The 19,722-nt window shown below is 41.7% G+C and overlaps 1 protein-coding gene across 2 annotated transcripts in view; it reads right to left on the reverse strand.

Annotated features, from left to right (window-relative positions):
* The window catches only part of cdh13 (cadherin 13, H-cadherin (heart)), a 545,258-nt gene extending 544,800 nt beyond the window's left edge, over positions 1 to 458 (reverse strand). For both annotated transcript variants that reach the window (XM_020456206.2, XM_020456207.2), the window contains exon 1: positions 232 to 458. In XM_020456206.2, coding sequence (XP_020311795.2) covers positions 232 to 276 — 45 coding nt within the window. In that variant the 5' untranslated portion in view covers positions 277 to 458. The remainder of the gene's footprint in view (positions 1 to 231) is intronic.
* Positions 459 to 19,722: the final 19,264 nt, after the last annotated feature.

The following is a 19,722-nucleotide window of genomic DNA, read 5'->3' on the forward strand; positions in this document are numbered from 1 at the left end:
GTTACTGTACGATTCACCGTTCTGAAATTATATTGGCTTAATGTATGTTATTTTATATTTAGGTTTCATTCAATCTATGTAGACAAGCATGTAATATCGTTGGCTATGCAATGCAAATATGCATTGCCCCCTTGCAGTTAGTTAAATGCATGTTAAAGACTGGAATATAAATCATTGATGAACAAATGCGGGAGGGAGCTATGCATTGCCACATAAAACGATCCTGCTTACCTGTGAGACGAGGAACACAATGAGGATGCGGATGCCAATCTCCATGGTCTCAATTCTCTGGGAATAAATTTCAAAACAAGGTACAGGTTTGACCAGCTCTGCTCATAATTCCAGAGTCGAACTGCGAGCGTGAGAGTAAAGAGCTTGTCGCGAGCTGCCAACTTCCCAAATAGAACTGCAGCCTCATGAGCAAAGCATTGGATAGAGGCGCCGCCGAGACCACAACCAATAGATTTATAGGGGGATTTTTTTTATACCAGCCGGAATAACGCATCTGTATCAATCTGAAAAAAGTATTGGGTCTGATTTGTATTATCTATAGACAATTTACATGGACTGACACACATGCATATGTGTTTGAATATTCAACTAGTAGATGCCCTCAACCTTTGATATTTTTTTTTCGATTTGTAAATAATGATATGCCTGCATATCAGATGAGCAAATGCATGTCTCATTATTGAGAGATATCAGTAATTTAAAATGAAAGATCGAGAACATAGCCAATATATTAACGTCAAATGTGTTGACATGCACTGTTTCGTGAAATGACGTTATTGAAGAAGCGCTGGCTTCATCATCTCACTATAATGTATTCTAGTTCATTAGGAAATATGTGGGAGTTTGACAGCCCGTCAGAAGTGGCATTTTATTCCCTCAGTCTGCGCGCCTTGAGCCCCGGGGCATGTTTTTTTTTCCGAGGGCGCGAGATGAAATCGGGGCAGCGGAGAGTAGCGTTTGGGTGGAAAATACTGCCTCTCAACGCTATTCACCGGGAGCCCCAGAAAAACGGATGGTTGCTGTGACCTCACTTTGGTAAATCGAACACATTTAAGTTCAGAAAAAATATGACTTCTTTAACACAGAATGTGTTCTTTACCTCTAGGCTAGAAATAATTATAGGATTTGATGGGTCTTATAGCCTGTGGCCCTATGCTATGGCACTTGCTCTCTTCCAATACGCAGGTGCCGTTGGGTAAATAAGAATTCCCTATCCATAGTAGCAAGCAAATCCCTCTCTCTCTCACCTTCTCTCCTCTCTGTATTTCTGTATTTCTCTCTCTCTCCCCCCTCTCACTCACTCACTCACTCACTCACTCACTCACTCACTCACTCACTCACTCACTCACTCACTCAGATGTTATCAGTGGAAGTAGTGAGGGAGTGAGTTGCTGCACTATGATGTGGTCTGGTCTCCTTCTCTGAACTTGCACTATGCAGTGCAGCATTTGCTGTATCCCTGCATCTAAGACATTTTAAGAAAGTTGAAGCTCATTTACTGCGTGTCTATACAGTTTAAAAACGTTCAAATGGAGAACAGCAAAAACAAGCAAAAATTACCCCACCATTACCACATTGGTTGCTGTACATTCATTCACCTCAGTCGATCTATAAGCAGACAGCCTATTAGCTATACAATTAGCCGCTACACATTAACTCAGCACCGGGTTTAAAAACCAGAGCTGCAACTTTCACTGGGGAGGAAATTCCATTCCCCCCAGTTTTGATTGGAATGTGAAACAAAACGAGGCTTTAGGACCATGCAGACGCCTCTGAGCGGTCGGGTAGGCTGTTTGGAGTGTTTATTTTACTGAAATAAGTTATCTCCCTGCACTAAATCGTGCACTAAGTTGTGTCACTGTTGAAAACTCAAATTTATATGTACAGAGCGATCTTGTGTATTGTACTATTCTAACTCTCAACAGTAAGTTGAGACCCCAACTGGGCTCCATTTTATTATAATTTGTTGCTAATATGTCATATGATCATGACCATGCTAAACAAAGGGCTGGATGTTTCAGTAATAGCTTAGAGACATACACAATTAATGCACACAATCATTATTTTGTCTTTCTGAAGAGGAGAGTAATGAGTAGAGCCGGACAGGCTTTATGAGATACATTTTCAACATGTCTGTCAGCACCCACATTCCTTTAATTATTCAGCGCAGTGTGTCATGTTCAACTTTTTCTGTTATTCCTCTCCTCAGTTCAGGAAATGATGAACTGTCTGAAACCCATAGCCACAGGTATCTGATGTGATCCTGATTGTAGAGATATTGAACCACATAGACTGTTAGGATATTAGCTGTGGTGCGTCGAGATGCCAGTCCAAGACCAATTATGCTTGTTTAGAGACATTACCCTTTTGATTGTTATTCAGGGTGATGTAATGACTTGTCTAAATCCTACTGAAGCATGACACTGCCAGTTACAGTGCCTGAGAATGTTAGATAACATGGTATATGATTTGTATGGTTGCTTTGTTAATACCTGCTTAATAGAATTTAATGTTGCGATTTTTTTGCACCTCTTATAGGTATTGGTACTGCATGATGGCCATGGGTTCTGTAACGAACTTCTTCTTCGTCTGATGAACAGGAAAGATTGGACCAAAACAAAGCGTGGTAAGTGTCCATGTTAATTTAATATCACTGAACACAAAATACAAAATAACCAAGTGAAACGAAATGAAAATCGAAACAGTTCTGTATGGTGAAAACACAGACACAGAAAACAACTACCCACAAAACCCATGTGGGCAAGAGCTACCTAAGTATGGTTCTCAATCAGAGACAACGACAGACAGCTGTCCCTGATTGAGAACCATACCTGGCCAAAAACAAAGAAATACAAAAACATAGAAAAAAGAACATAGAACGCCCACCCTAGTCACGCCCTGGCCATAGAGAGGCATTTTATTCTCTATTTTGGTTAGGCATCATGAGGAGAGGAGAAAGTCCACGCCCATCAGTGAAGGTTACCTTGTGAATATAAACCTTTTCCATATTAGGCCCAAAGGTCAGGTGTCTATTATTACTGCCCATCTCTCCTTCTTAGGTGGCAGAGCTGTCAATGTGCAAAGTTAATCTTCATGCTAAGTGTCGTTCAGTCTTCTTATGCCAGACAAATAACTCTGAAGAGGGATGAAGCTGAAGGATGTTCCTGAAGAGAAAGATGAGATGAACTTTGAACCAAGAGATAATGAAGAAAAAAAAAGTGTTACAAAATTCAGAGCCCCACACACACAGGTTGCATATTATGATGATGAAAAAATGTGTGCATATATCCATTGTTAGTATGGGAGGGAAAAGGTCATGCCACACAGCTGGCTCCCTGTATTCCTTCTGACCAGGAAAGAAGTCACATTTCCTTACTCTTCTCTCCGAATGTGAAAAATGAGGCCGGGAATTGTTGTGACGGTCTGAGGAATTGCTTTTCCAAGACAATGTTGCACAATTTTTGCGATATATTTGTTTATCAACAGATTAGGAGGGGATACAGCACATCAACACTGACAGCTCTATTTCAGGTCCATAAGTTCTGGTGATCGAATTCAATAAATGAGCAGAAATAGGGAACACAGTAATAGTTCATTAAATGTATGACATTATGGTGGATCAGAATTGAAATGTCAAATAGAACAACATCTAGAGACATATTCCTGAATTGCTTTTGATATATTAGATGTCAGAAATTGAATGTTTTTAGTTAAATGTTCAGACTTCGGTCTGATTTTCATGCTGCGAGTCTACAATTCAAAAGTGGAATCTCTGCATACTGAAAAAGGCATTTAGGGCTTTACTCAATTTGACAGCATCCAAATAAGTTTGGCCTTGATTGGGCTAATACATGCATCAGTCACTTATTAATTGACTTCTAATGTTGAATAACAGGCTGTGTAATATTCAAATAGCACAATTAACTAAAGTAATGAATGCAAATAAGGTTCATTTTATCGTCTGTTTTAATGACGAGATTGTCCTTGTTGTGTCCCGGGTTTATTACTAATGTGAGTGTCTCTACATACAAAACACTGGTACTTGCGTCTAGTTGAGGACTGTGATGGAAATGGCCGGGTGTAGGTTTGGGATTCATTGGTGATGAATGGAGCAGGTACAGTACTTACTTGCCTTAATCCTCTTGGCCCCCTTAGAAGCATAGGGCATCCGCCATGGCTCTCCACCTCGGTAGAAGAAGAAGAGATGTGTAATGGTCCTCTTGGGTTTGACTCATCAAGCTGCAGGGAAGGAGAAGGAGCAGAGAGTATAAAGTTAGGAGGAGAGGTTAAGAACTGCTGCCAGGACCAGAGGCTAGATTAACTTTGAACAAACCCTGGGGCAGAGAGAAAGTGCACCCAGGAGTGGACCAGGAGATGTAATAATCCTTCTACTGTATCAACTCAGCCTCAAAGAACCAGGGGTCAATGGTACAGTATGAAATTCATCATGGAGTGCTGTAGGTTTACCATGATTGGTGGGGTTTTAGTTATTGTGGAATTCCAGGAACATTGTCTTGTCATTGGGTGCTTAAGGATAGCAAAATCTATCTAATATGTGACCAATTGACCAGGCATTTTAACCCATTCACATGTACACGATTCAATGATTCCTGATTCAAGGATTTTCTCTCTGACAATTGTGAGAACAGGCCTATAAGTTAACGTGAATAATTGACAGGTATTGATAGCTCAGTGAATGATTGAGGGATATTGAATTAGCCCAATGAAATCTGCCCCCAGGTGCTGTCCAGTGTCCACCCCTGAGAATACTGATTCCCTCTGTAATGAACCCAAACTAAACTGAGTTGAATCAAACCATCTATGCATATTCTCAATTATATAGATTCATTAGTTGAATCATCTGGAACAAAAACAAGCACACACACAGAGGACACATGGACTGAGGAGCCTGATTTGGTTGATTTACAGTGTATTAGGCTACTATCAGATGCAGCAAACAGACCATCTCTCAAGGCTCCAGTGCTGATGAAACATATATTCATGTCTTTATCAGCCGCCTGGGAATGCTGTGTCATCTCTGAGGAACGTCTTATAAAATCAAAGCATTCCTATGAATTGGACCGGATCCAGACTCTCATTTGGATGACTCAATGGTGTGTAAAGGTGGATGGGATTGGTCGCTCCTGTGTGTTATTCTCCTATCTCACCACTAGGTGGGGATGAAGTTGCCCATCTCCATTCTGGACCCTGTCCTGGAATCAGCAGCCCTTTGTGGCCAGAGTTTGGTCCTTGGGAGGAAAGAGGTGACATACTGCCTGAGCCAGAGCCAGCCAGAAAGAGAGAGAGCCCTGTCCTTTTGCAGGCCCGTTGGAGCAAATTGGTCTGACATCGAATGCTTTATTACACCTTGTACCTTGCATCCTCTATATTACTTACCTCCATCTCTTCCTGGACAACACACATATCTCTTTAAGTGTCTCACATGTTTTCCCCATCTAAAATTGGGGATGTGTGTAAAGTATCCCTGCGAGGCAACTGAGGGTGCTGTCAGACTCATAAAAGGAGTCATGTAGCACCAGCAGGGACAACAGGAAGTTAAAGTAGAACTGACAGCATTTTAGCAACACAAAATCTTATTAAAACCTGTTCATTTACAACCCCAGGAAGAATATGATACTTTTTTAACATAAAAAAAACTTTCTAGACAGTACAACTCCAAACCCTCATTCCCTCATCCAACCACCCCTCCCTCCCTCCCATCCATCCATCCATCCATCCATCCATCCACCCACCCACCAAGGCATCATAATTACAGTTGAGTCTTATCAGCACAATATGTGGCCACTAGACCAGACATGACTGCTTACCAAAAGATACAGAGTAAAATATACATACACATGTATTGTATGAATTGGGACCCGGTTAAGTTAAACTTTTGTCGAGCCCCATGCGCAGTGTACCTAACATTCTCCAGAGGCAGAGATGACATCACCTCAAACCACTGCATAAAGGAAGCCAGCTTTGCAGACTTCCAGTGAAATAGGACAAGGTGGCAAGTTTGCAGCGTGGTAACATTCTGATCTAGGGGAAGCACACCAAACATGGCAGTGAATGGGTTGGGGCTAGTAGTTGTATTACACATATGTGAGAATGCCTCAAATATGGGGTCCCAGAAGCCACTCAAAGATTGGCATGACCAAAACATGTATCCCACAGTCACTGGACTGATGGCTTCTCAAACAGTTGGGTCAACATTTGGATATATTTTTGACAGTTTGTAATTTGAGTAATGGAGACAGTGCAAAACTTTGAACTGAATGAGCCCATGCCTTATGCTAAATGATGAGGTGTGGATACGCCCAATACTATGTTGCCATATTTCATTGGGTAGCTCGCTACCCATGTCTTGCTTCCATGCATATTTTGTATTTGCTAAGGAAGGCGGATTATTGTTCTGTATTATGTCGTATAATCTGGAGGTTGTGCCCTTCAGATACAGGTTAAGAACTAAGCACCTCTCGACTGGACACGTAGTGGGCTCAAGTGGAAATGAAGGCAAATGTTTTTTTAGCAAAGCTGCGAGTTTGCAGGTACCTGAAAAAGTGGGTATTGGGAATGAGTATCGAATGAGTCGAATGTGTTATCAGCAAATAGGTCACAAAAAACACCAGACCGTTCCTATGCCAGAACTGGAAAGTTGTGTCAATCAGCAACGCTGGGAAGAGATGATTAAAATGTTCATGGAGAGATGCCGCTTGTTTAAGGCTAAAGTGACTTCAGAATTGGGAGTAGATTATAAGGGAGTACTTGACAATGGGATTCAAGACATGGGTGCCAAGTTTCATGGGCAGTGGGGAGCACAGGAGCGAGACAGGAGAAGTTGGAAGGTTTGACTGTAATAAGTTGGACCATCCTTGTTTTCAAATATAGAAACCCAGTGAACACATTTAGATATATTTTCTGACCAATGGTAGTGTAAAAAAAAATGGGATTGCAGCTGTCCAGTTGTTTGAACATCGACTTTGGAATGAGTACAAAAACCTAGGTAGTACAGTCATCTTAACAGAATTAATGCGGCCTGCTAATGAAATGGGAAGAGACGATCACCTTGTGAAATCCTGCTTAGTGCGCTCTGGCAGTGTTTTCAAGTTATTTTTAAACAGGAATTGGCATACCGGGAAATTGGCATGTCCTATACCTTCTGCTAACTGATAAATGGGGAAGAGCACACTGTTTGGTAGGTTTAACTAACCAGGGAATGTCCCAAAACCTTGTAGCAGGTCCAAGAGATAGGGTATAGACTCCACCGGGTATCAGGGCACAAGGCGAGACCCAGATGCAGACACGGGAGGCAGATGGTTAGAGTTTTTGTAGTTTGTTTATAATCCAAAAGGAGTAGGCAAGAGAATGGTCATGGACAGGCAAAAGGACAAAACCAGATCCTGAGTCCAAGAGGTAAAGAGGCTCGATGTCAGGGCAGGCAGAAGGAGACAAATACACTGGGGAAAATAAGTGACACCTGGAGGAGGTGGAGACAATCACAAGAACAGGTGAAACAGATCAGGGCGTGACAAAGATGTATAAAATAAGATTGTCTGCATATAAGGACACCTTGTGAGTTATGTCATCCTTTAGTATTCCCTTAATCCTCTCCTCCGCCCGCAGGGAGATAGCAAGGGGCTCAATAGCCATATCAAACAGGAAAGAGGATAAACAACATCGCTGCCTGGCCTCCCTGTGGAGAGGGAAGTAGCAGGAGAAAACATTGTTGGAGCGAACAGAAGCCACTTGGGACGAGTACAAAATCTTCATCCAGGAAATGAGTAACGGGCCAAACCCAAATCTCTCTAGTACTGTAAATCCATATTCCCACTCAAACTGGTCGAAAGCCTTCTCAGCATCAAGAGAGATGACGACCTCTGGCTGTAGAGTTGAGTGGGCAGAATAAAGAACATTAAATTAGCCGGTGCATATTATAGAAAGATTACCTACCTGAGAGAAATCTGGTTTAATCAGAGTTAATTATATTAGGCATCACTGTCTCTAAACAGCGCGAGAGGACAATAGTGAGAATTGTATAAATGAAACACAAGAGGCTTATGAGCCACAGTCTAGGGAATTCTTGTCCTTTTTAAGCAAAACCGAAATAGTCGCCTGGGTAAGCGTCTGGGGCAGTTTCCGATTAGAAAGGATTTCATTGTACATTGAGCCGAGGACAGGGGACAGTTTGGAGGAGAATGCTTAATAAAATTCAATAGGGTAGCCATCAGGCCCAGGAGTTTTACTGTTCTATATGGACTGGATTGCCAGAGTAGCTTCATTATCACTTATTGAGGCATCCATGTTAGTTTGTTCATCTGAATTGAGACAGGGGATGTCCAGATTGTCTAGAAATGCAGGCATACATGATGCGTCAGGAAGATTCTCTGACTAGAAAAGACCATAGTAGAATTGCTTAAATTGATTGTTGATTTCTTTGGGATTTGGATAAATTAAATCAGCTGCAACACAGATTTCAGGAATGGTGATGTTAGCAGCGGATTGTCGAAGCTGGTGAGATAACAACTTGCCAGCTTTCTCTTCGTGTTCATAAAATGTCTGCCTCGACTTAAACAGAGGCTGCTCCATTAGTTTAATGGAAAGATTGTCGAATTCTAATTGGTGTAGCAGTCTCTCTTTGTAGAGTTCAGGAGTCGGAGAAAAGGGCATATCTGTTGTCCACATCTAGAATGAGTTGAGATAGCTCCAATAAGCGCTTAGTGTGCTGTTTGTTGTCATAAGCTGTGTATGAAATAATTAGGCCCCTTAGATATGTATTTTGTAAAGGCATTACAGGATAGTTGTAGTGGGTCAAGTCGCCACGCGCCAGGCTTTGGTCTGGTTCAGTCTAGTCTAGGATGTAATACACAATTGAAATATCAAATGTTGAGAGTTGAGGTCAGGAAGTGTTGCAATGAGGTCAGAGAAAAATTGAGCGTCATCCCAATTAGGACCAGAAAGGTTAGGTTAAACAATTTCCCCATCACTATAACATATCGGCCATTAGCATCTGAAATTACTTTGGAGGAGACAAACAGGGTGCTTTTTCTGATAAGGATGGCTGCCGCTCTGGCCACCAAAGTTGGAGTGAAATATCTGGTCGACCCATATTCTTTTTAGTTTATCATGGTTTCTGGACCGGAGATGGGTCAATGTCCGGACTTAAAGAATTAAGTTGAGCATACATACGCTCAACCACATGGTTAATTCCTTTTAATTTCCAGCTGATAAAGCAAGTTGTCACGCCCTGACCGTAGAGAGCTTTTTATGTCTCTATTTTTGGGTTGGTCAGGGTGTGATTTGGGTGGGCATTCTATGTTTTTGTATTTCTTTGTTTTAGGCCGGATATGGTTCTCAATCAGGGACAGCTGTCTATCGTTGTCTCTGATTGAGAACCATACTTAGGTAGCTTTTCCTCACAGGGGTTTTGTGGGTAGTTGTTTTCCGTATCGGTGTTTCCACCTTACGGGACTGTTTCGGTTTAATTTATTCTCTTGTTATTTTTGTATTTAGTGTTCAGTTCAATAAATAATATGAACACTTACCACGCTGCACCTTGGTCCGACTACTCTTCCACATCCGACGACGAAAGCCGTTACACAAGTGGACCATAGAGTATGTGAATTAGGCATAGTCATAGTAATTCAAAATTAATGTTAGTACAATCACATGGCCAGCGTGCTGAAAGGTCAGAATAATAAAATATACAGAAAATGAAAAAACAGCAAAAAGAAACAAAATACCCAGAAAACCAAAGACGCTATATTGGCATTCCCCCTGTTGGAAGACTGCATCTACCTCTCCTAGGCTAGAACAAGATACTACCATGTTAAACCAACATAATCAAGTTTACACATAGGGAAGGAATTCTAGAGGGACCACCCCAGTTCTCTAATGTATCTTATGCATCAGAGAACCGAGTGTGTGCCTAGCTGTCATCAAGGCAAAAAGGTGGCTACTTTGAAGAATCTAAAATATTTGGATTTGTTTAACACTTTTTTGGTTACTACATGATTCCATATGTGTTATTTCATAGTTTTGATGTATTCACTATTATTATACAATGTAGAAAATAGCAAATATAAATAAAAACCCTTGAATGAGTGTCCAAACTTTTGACTGGTACCTTACATACCATAATTGTTCATAACGTCAAGTTATTGGAAGAATAATTGTCATTTTTGGTAGCAGGGTGGAGGCACGTTTCTAATCAAGAGATGAGTTCACAAATTGTTGATAGGTGGGCTAGTGTAGTCATTCACTAGTCGTGGTAGGTGGGCTAGTGTACGGTCAGGGTCAGAGTACGGCCCTACAATGGCTAGTTAGCCGTATGCCGCCTGTCCTCATGTGGATGTAGATGCGTGACGATGTATTCTTTGGCCCTGGTTGGGTCCACGAATGTCTTCTGCTCGCCGGAGGGAGTAGTGATCTTCAGCACTGCTGGTTAGAGAATGCCGAACTTGGTGTCCCGACACCGATGTAGGAGCCATGTCACTTCGTTGAAGGCCGACCTCTTCTTCATGACTGCCGCTGTGTATTCCGGGTAAATGCAAATCGTCTTGCCTTCGTGGGCGATGGGAGCCGCTCGTGATGCCTTACTGAGGATATGGGTGGCTCCCCATTCTTCGGTGCGGACTGTAAACTTCTGTGCACAAAGTCAAGGGTGGGGGCGTAATCGAGGCCTATGGTCTCCAGTTCCTCTCTCATGCCGAAAATGCCACCGTTCCCCCGGCGCTGTCTGTTCTCGAGGTCCTCGACCTTGGAAGTCAGTTTGACGACATCTGATGATAGCCGGGTGACTTGCACTTCCAGTATCATCACTTTGTTAGAAGTAAGTATTTGCGTCAACCTACAGGCTATACAGACGGGTGTCCTGTTTCGCCAAGTCTTCTTTAACGCAGTCAGTCTTTGTGTTGACCTCGGTAGCGAGGCTATTTGTGCGGATAGGTCAGTGGATAGTGACTCCATCTTAGACAGCACAGTCTGTTCAGACTTATTGATAGCCGCCAGTACCTTGGCTAGATCGGGTGGGGGGGTGGGGGTGGGGGTCAGAGTCAGTGTCCGGTGAGCCCAAGGCGTTATTAGAGGCCTGCTCTTTTGTGACTCGTGGCCATTGTTGTTTCGACATGTTACGATGAAAGGGCCAAAAATGTCAGGAAAAATGGACAAATTTGTGAATTGCGTTTGATTCCTAATAAAATATTAGAAAATAAACAGGAGGTTTTGGTGAAAAATTAATTGTAAATTGTTCGCCCTTGACATGAGCACCGAAAAAACACGTCTTTACACGTTGCTGCTCACCAGCGCCCCTCTTACATTTTCTGACAAGCGGGCACGTAAATATCATTGTTTTGCATTTTCATGAATTCATAGAATGTTTTGGAATCACGTATAGTAAGGCATTTGTGAAAATGTTATCGCGTATAGAGTAGGAAAGTGTCCGTGCGTTTGGACATTTAATAGACACTGCAGTTAATTAAACCTAATAAAAACATCTGTCTCGTCCAGGACTAGAGTCCACTCAGACCAGCCTGCCATCATTCACTTTGAACTGGACTGTGTTTACAGGCAGTTGCAACAGCATGTCTTTAGATCATTAGAACGCATTCGGCAAAAGCCACAAAATACACCTAAATGGATTTCTGCAAATATGTAAATATAACTGGAGCCCTCTTACATTTGGGAACTTTACAGTCCTATTGATGAAAAAACAACAAGATCAACAACTAATGCTAGCCAGAGCAAGATGAGCTAAAAAAAATAACGAAGGAACATTAGATAAACCCTCTCAAACTCTTTCAGCTAGTTGGCTGTCAAAATTGCACTGATAAATGATGGGGTATTGTAGTAGCCTGCTCATCCTTCTGCAGCTTCCCTGCCAGTGCATGCTTGTCCCAAACAAGCACCTACGCTAACTGGCTAAAGTTGGCTTGCTTGCAAGCTAGCTACTTCCAGACACAAATTAGAGAACATCTCACTCTGAGCATTTTACATTCATAATTCATCAGTTATCCTGTGCTCTGGCACACTCAGACTAGAGTGCTCTGAAATCAGAGTAGAGAGCCAGAGTGAATTCACCAACGCAAGAGATATGCTGTCTGGATAACAGTCGTTCAACTTCAGCATAACTAGCCAGCAAAGTGATTCTCATTTCTTGCTAGCTAACCAAAAGACACCTGCATCTATGGTTACTGCATCAACTGATATGATGCAACTCTGTCTGGACATTCTCAGTCTCTGTCCTGACCTGTAATGCATTCAGTATTGACCCCGACAGTATTAACTTGTGTTTGCAATGCCGCTACTTCAGGACAGACAAACAAGTGGTGTCCCTGTACCTATAATGTGAATTGCATAAGACGCTGCATAATACGAACAGGATCCCACAAACTCATCACTGAACAAATAATGGTTAACCAATTTCTGTGACTCAGGGTGCTTATAAAATCTCACTTCGGTGTACCTTTCTTTTCTTAAACCGTCTCCTTGTTCTAAAATTATTCTAATGCCATTATGGACATCTTAAGTAACAATATTTACAGCCATTGATTCAGGACTGGGGAGGTCAAACATATGACTTCATAGACAGAGCTACAGAACATGCCCTGTCTGCTATAAACTATTGTTATAGTCTAGATAGACCATTGTTATTGGCATTGATAAACTGCCCTATCCATTGATAAACTGCCCTATCCATTGATAAACTACCCTATCCATTGATAAACTACCCTATCCATTGATAAACTACCCTATCCATTGATAAACTACCCTATCCATTGATAAACTACCCTATTCATTGATAAACTACAATATTCATTGATAAACTGCCCTATCCATTGATAAACTACCCTATCTATTGATAAACTACCCTATCCATTGATAAACTACCCTATCCATTGATAAACTACCCTATCCATTGACAAACTACCCTATCCATTGATAAACTGCCCTATCCATTGATAAACTATCCTATCCATTGATAAACTACCCTATCCATTGATAAACTATCCTATCCATTGATAAACTATCCTATCCATTGATAAACTGCCCTATCCATTGATAAACTATCCTATCCATTGATAAACTACCCTATCCATTGATAAACTACCCTATCCATTGATAAACTACCCTATCCATTGATAAACTACCCTATCCATTGATAAACTACCCTATTCATTGATAATAAAATCATTTTTAAGACTCAGTCCTTAATTAGGCATATTTGTTTTTACATGTAGGAGAGACTACATTTATATTGATATGTCACACACACACACACACACACACACACACACACACACACACACACACACACACACACACACACACACACACACACACACACACACACACACAAACACACACACAAACACACACACACACACACACACACACACACACATACACACACACACACACACACACACACACACACACACACACACACACACACACACACACACACACACACACACAAACACACACACACACACACACACACACACACACAAACACACACACACACACACACACACACACACACACACACACACACACACACACACACACACACACACACACTTGAACTTGAAGACACATAATCAAACATTCCAATCTAATATGTTTATTTGTTTTATTTACAACTGTCTAAATAAGCTGTCAGTGGGAGCTCAACTTCAGTCAAGGAGAGAAAAGATGAGGATAAATAATGTCAATGTTAATTTGCTGAACTTTCAGCCGCATGTGGAGCTGCAAATCAATGTTTTCAGCATCGAAAGTGAATTTCATAAAATATGCACTGAGAGTCATCTTATCCTTTTCCCTGCAACAGTTATTTAAAAGCAGTTCCTCAGTGGAAGTGACAGCTTAAAGATGGAATTAGGGCCGTGGCTGTTTGTTTACATTCCCCACCAGCCACTACACTATCAGAGCAGAGCAGGAGACGAGTAAATTAGGACGTTACATTCATGTACAGTATGAGCTCTGGATGATTAGAGAGAAGGCAGTGAGGTGAAAGTCCCAATATCAAACAGTTTTCACTTTTATGAACTCATTGGGTGCAGGGCTAATGCTCCAACACACATACATAATAAAGTTGTGCCTCTTCTACTTCACCTCAATGGTACAGTTGTTAGGTAACATCAACAACAGTTGGTGCCATTACAGGGCCATATGCTTGAGTTAGAGTCCTACTCTATGATATTAAAGTGAGAGCACACTTCTGATGTCCCTGAGGATTCGGTCAAGGACTCAAACACCAGAACATAGGCTGTAATTAGGTAATGAGTCCACTAGAGAAGGTACAGCACAACATGTTCACATCAGCTGTTTAGTCCACTATAGGGAAGGTACAGCACAACATGTTCACATCAGCTGTTTAGCCCACTATAGGGAAGTTACAGCACAACATGTTCACATCAGCTGTTTAGTCCACTATAGGGAAGGTACAGCACAACATGTACACATCAGCTGTTTAGCCCACTATAGGGAAGTTACAGCACAACATGTACACATCAGCTGTTTAGTCCACTATAGGGAAGGTACAGCACAACATGTTCACATCAGCTGTTTAGCCCACTATAGGGAAGTTACAGTATAATATGTACACATCAGCTGTTTAGCCCACTATAGGGACGTTACATCACAACATGTTCACATCAGCTGTTTAGCCCACTATAGGGAAGTTACAGTATAATATGTACACATCAGCTGTTTAGCCCACTATAGGGAAGTTACAGCACAACATGTTCACATCAGCTGTTTAGCCCACTATAGGGAAGGTACAGCACAATATGTTCACATCAACTGTTTAGCCCACTATAGAGAAGGTACAGCACAATATGTTCACATCAGCTGTTTAGCCCACTATAGAGAAGGTACAGCACAATATGTTCACATCAACTGTTTAGCCCACTATAGGGAAGGTACAGCACAACATGTTCACATCAGCTGTTTAGCCCACTATAGGGAAGTTACAGTATAATATGTACACATCAGCTGTTTAGCCCACTATAGGGAAGTTACAGCACAACATGTTCACATCAGCTGTTTAGCCCACTATAGGGAAGGTACAGCACAATATGTTCACATCAGCTGTTTAGCCCACTATAGGGAAGTTACAGTATAATATGTACACATCAGCTGTTTAGCCCACTATAGGGAAGTTACAGCACAACATGTTCACATCAGCTGTTTAGCCCACTATAGGGAAGGTACAGCACAATATGTTCACATCAGCTGTTTAGCCCACTATAGAGAAGGTACAGCACAATATGTTCACATCAACTGTTTAGCCCACTATAGAGAAGGTACAGCACAATATGTTCACATCAGCTGTTTAGCCCACTATAGAGAAGGTACAGCACAATATGTTCACATCAGCTGTTTAGCCCACTATAGGGAAGGTACAGCACAACATGTTCACATCAGCTGTTTAGCCCACTATAGGGAAGTTACAGTATAATATGTACACATCAGCTGTTTAGCCCACTATATGGAAGTTACAGCACAATATGTTCACATCAGCTGTTTAGCCCACTATACAGCATAATATGTACACATCAGCTGTTTAGCCCACTATAGGGAAGGTACAGCACAACATGTTCACATCAGCTGTTTAGCCCACTATAGAGAAGGTACAGCACAATATGTTCACATCAACTGTTTAGCCCACTATAGAGAAGGTACAGCACAATATGTTCACATCAGCTGTTTAGCCCACTATAGAGAAGGTACAGCACAATATGTTCACATCAGCTGTTTAGCCCACTATAGGGAAGGTACAGCACAACATGTTCACATCAGCTGTTTAGCCCACTATAGGGAAGTTACAGTATAATATGTACACATCAGCTGTTTAGCCCACTATATGGAAGTTACAGCACAATATGTTCACATCAGCTGTTTAGCCCACTATACAGCATAATATGTACACATCAGCTGTTTAGCCCACTATAGGGAAGGTACAGCACAACATGTTCACATCAGCTGTTTAGCCCACTATAGGGAAGTTACAGTATAATATGTACACATCAGCTGTTTAGCCCACTATAGGGAAGTTACAGCACAACATGTTCACATCAGCTGTTTAGCCCACTATAGGGAAGTTACAGTATAATATGTACACATCAGCTGTTTAGCCCACTATAGGGAAGTTACAGCACAATATGTTCACATCAGCTGTTTAGCCCACTATACAGCATAATACGTACACATCAGCTGTTTAGCCCACGATAGGGAAGGTACAGCACAACATGTTCACATCAGCTGTTTAGCCCACTATAGGGAAGGTACAGCACAACATGTTCACATCAGCTGTTTAGCCCACTATAGGGAAGTTACAGTATAATATGTACACATCAGCTGTTTAGCCCACTATAGGGAAGTTACAGCACAACATGTTCACATCAGTTGTTTAGCCCACTATAGGGAAGTTACAGTATAATATGTTCACATCAGCTGTTTAGCCCACTATAGGGAAGTTACAGCACAACATGTTCACATCAGCATGTTTAGCCCACTATAGGGAAGTTACAGCACAATATGTTCACATCAGCTGTTTAGCCCACTATAGGGAAGTTACAGTATAATATGTACATATTAGCTGTTTAGCCCACTATAGGGAAGTTACAGCATAATATCTTCACATCAGTTGTTAGTCTTATCAGTCAACATAGGTGAGCTTCATCCCCTACATACTACATACTAAGTAAATGTTGTTCAAGTAAAAGAGCAGCAACATATTGAACCCTTGCTTCCTCATCAACAACACCAATTCTAGAATATTTTCAACTTTTCAACCCTTTCTGTGTGTTGCTTCTTTAACATAACCAATTGATATTTAAGTGTCTTTTCTATTGTGTTGAGCTCCAACGTGAATTCTCAGAGGGGTTTCGTTGTTCCATCTCACACAGTTAAACTCAGCAAAAAAATGAAACGTCCTCTCACTGTCAACTGCGTTTATTTTCAGCAAACTTAACATGTGTAAATATTTGTATGAACATAACAAGATTCAACAACTGAGACATTAAACTGAACGAGTTCCACAGACATGTGACTAACAGAAATTGAATATTGTGTCCCTGAACAAAGGGGGGTCAAAATCAAAAGTAACAGTCAGTATCTGGTGTGGCCACCAGCTGCATTAAGTACTGCAGTGCATCTCCTCCTCATGGATTTCACCAGATTTGCCAGTTCTGGCTGTGAAATGTTACCCCACAACAAGCTCAGTCCGATGACGCTGTGACACACCGCCCCAGACCATGACGGACCGTCCACATCCAAATCAATCCCGCTCCAGAGTACAGGTCTTGGTGTCACGCTCATTCCTTCGACGGTAAACGCGAATCCGACCATCACCCCTGGTGATACAAAACCACGACTCGTCAGTGAAGAGCACTTTTTGCCAGTCCGGTCTGGTCCAGCGACTGTGGGTTTGTGCCCATAGGCAACGTTATTGCCGGTGATGTCTGGTGAGGACCTGCCTTACAACAGGCCTACAAGCCCTCAGTCCAGGCTCTCAGCACTGATGGAGGGATTGTGCGTTCCTGGTGTAACTCGGGCAGTTGTTGTTGCCATCCTGTACCTGTCCCGCAGGTGTGATGTTCGGATGTACCGATCCTGTGCAGGTGTCGTTACACGTGGTCTGCCACTGCGAGGACGATCAGCTGTCCATCCTGTCTCCCTTTAGCGCTGTCTTAGGCGTCTCACAGTACGGACATTGCAATTTATTGCCCCGGCCACATCTGCAGTCCTCATGCCTCCTTGCAGCATGCCTAAGGCACATTCACGCAGATGAGCAGGGACCCTGGGCATCTTTCTTTTGCTGTTGTTCAGAGTCAGTGGAAAGGCCTCTTTAGTGTCCTAAGTTTTCATAATTGTGACCTTAATTGCTTACCATCTGTAAGCTGTTAGTGTCTTAACGACCGTTCTACAGTGCATGTTCATTAATTGTTTATGGTTCATTGAACAAACATGGGAAAAAGTGTTTGAACCCTTTACAATGAAGATCTGCAAAGTTATTTGGATTTTTACGAATTATCTTTGAAAGACAGGGTCCTGAAAAAATGACGTTTTTTTGGTTGCTGAGTTTACATCTACTTCCGTCAAGTGTGGATGGATAATGAACCCTTTCCCAAGCAATAACACCCCTGAGAGATACAAAACAAGAAACACAAACAACACACAGACATGACACTGGAACAGAAACAGAAACAATGACAACTGGGGAAGAAACCAAAGGGATTGACATATATAGGGCAGGTAATCAAGGAGGTGATGGAGTCCAGGTGAGTGTCATAATGCGCGTAACGCTGGTGACAGGTGTGCGCCATAACAGGCAGCCTGGTGACCTAGAGGCCGGAGAGGGCGCACACGTGACACCTACATTCATATTGCTATGTCTTGAAATATTTACACATTCTTTGTTTTCTCTACATGTTCAATTTCAGTTTCAAGTTTAATGTTACGTGCACAAGTACAATGAAATTACATTCTTGCAAGCTCTAAACCCAACAATGCAGTAATCAATATCGATATAGTACTAAAAGAAACATAAGGTAGAATAAAAACACACAAGAAATAAAAATAAGACGAACAAGAGAAAGTTTGAAGCTATACGCAAGGTCAGTTCCAATACTATCTGACCTCAGGATAAAAGACCCAGATGCAGACAGTTCGAAAATAACAGGTGAAACAGATGAAACAGATGAGACAGGTGAAACAGATTAGGGTGTGACAAATACCATATTTACAATGTGGTGATATACTGGAGTGATAGAGGTAGATACAGTGCATTCAGAAAGTATTCAGACCCCTTGACTTTTTCCACATTTTGATACGTTACAGCCTTTTTCAAAAATGTATTAAATTGCTTTTATCCTCATCATTCTACACACAATACCCCATAATGACAAAGCAAAAACGGTTAGTTTTTTTGCAAATGTATTCAAAATAAAAAACTGAAATATCAAATTTACATAATTATTCAGACCCTTTACTCGTTACTTTGTTGAAGCACCTTTGGCAGCGATTACAGACTTGAGTCTTCTTGGGTATGACGCTACAAGCTTGGCACACCTGTATTTGGGGGAGTTTCTCCCATTTTTCTCTGCAGATCCTCTCAAGCTCTGTCAGATTGGATGGATGAACATCGCTGCACATCTATTTTCAGAGATGTTAGATTGGGTTCAAGTCCGGGCTCTGGCTGGGTCACTCAAAGACATTCAGAGACTTGTCCCGAAGCCACTCATGCATTGTCTTGGCTGTTGCTTAGGGTTGTTGTCCTATTGGAAGATGGACATAGGTTGTCTGGGATGATGGATTTGATGTGTACCATAACCAGCCTTATAGTTTGAAGTTCAAACCTGGTCACATCTTTCTGTAAGCACAGTTGAATACTGTCTTTTGCTGCAATGTGTCAGAGTATGGATAGTTTAGGAAGGGCCAGCACATAAAACCTTACAGTGTGAGTAGTATCATAAAAAGCTAAGTTTGTACTTGGCAGGAGAAGGGAGTGTTAATAGATTCCTCAGACTGTTGCTTAAACCATAATAGTTTTTTTCAATCTCCATTATTTTATATTATTTCTCTCTCAACAGTATAGCCTTCACAATTTACTGTGTAATTGTGTGAACACAAGAAATAGTAGAGTGCGACCATGTCATGCTCAATATGGTATGTCAGTTGTCAACCACGACAACAGCAACCCAT

This window comes from Oncorhynchus kisutch, linkage group LG22, assembly GCF_002021735.2.
Source record: "Oncorhynchus kisutch isolate 150728-3 linkage group LG22, Okis_V2, whole genome shotgun sequence".
In the NCBI taxonomy this organism is placed as follows: Eukaryota; Metazoa; Chordata; class Actinopteri; order Salmoniformes; family Salmonidae; genus Oncorhynchus; species Oncorhynchus kisutch.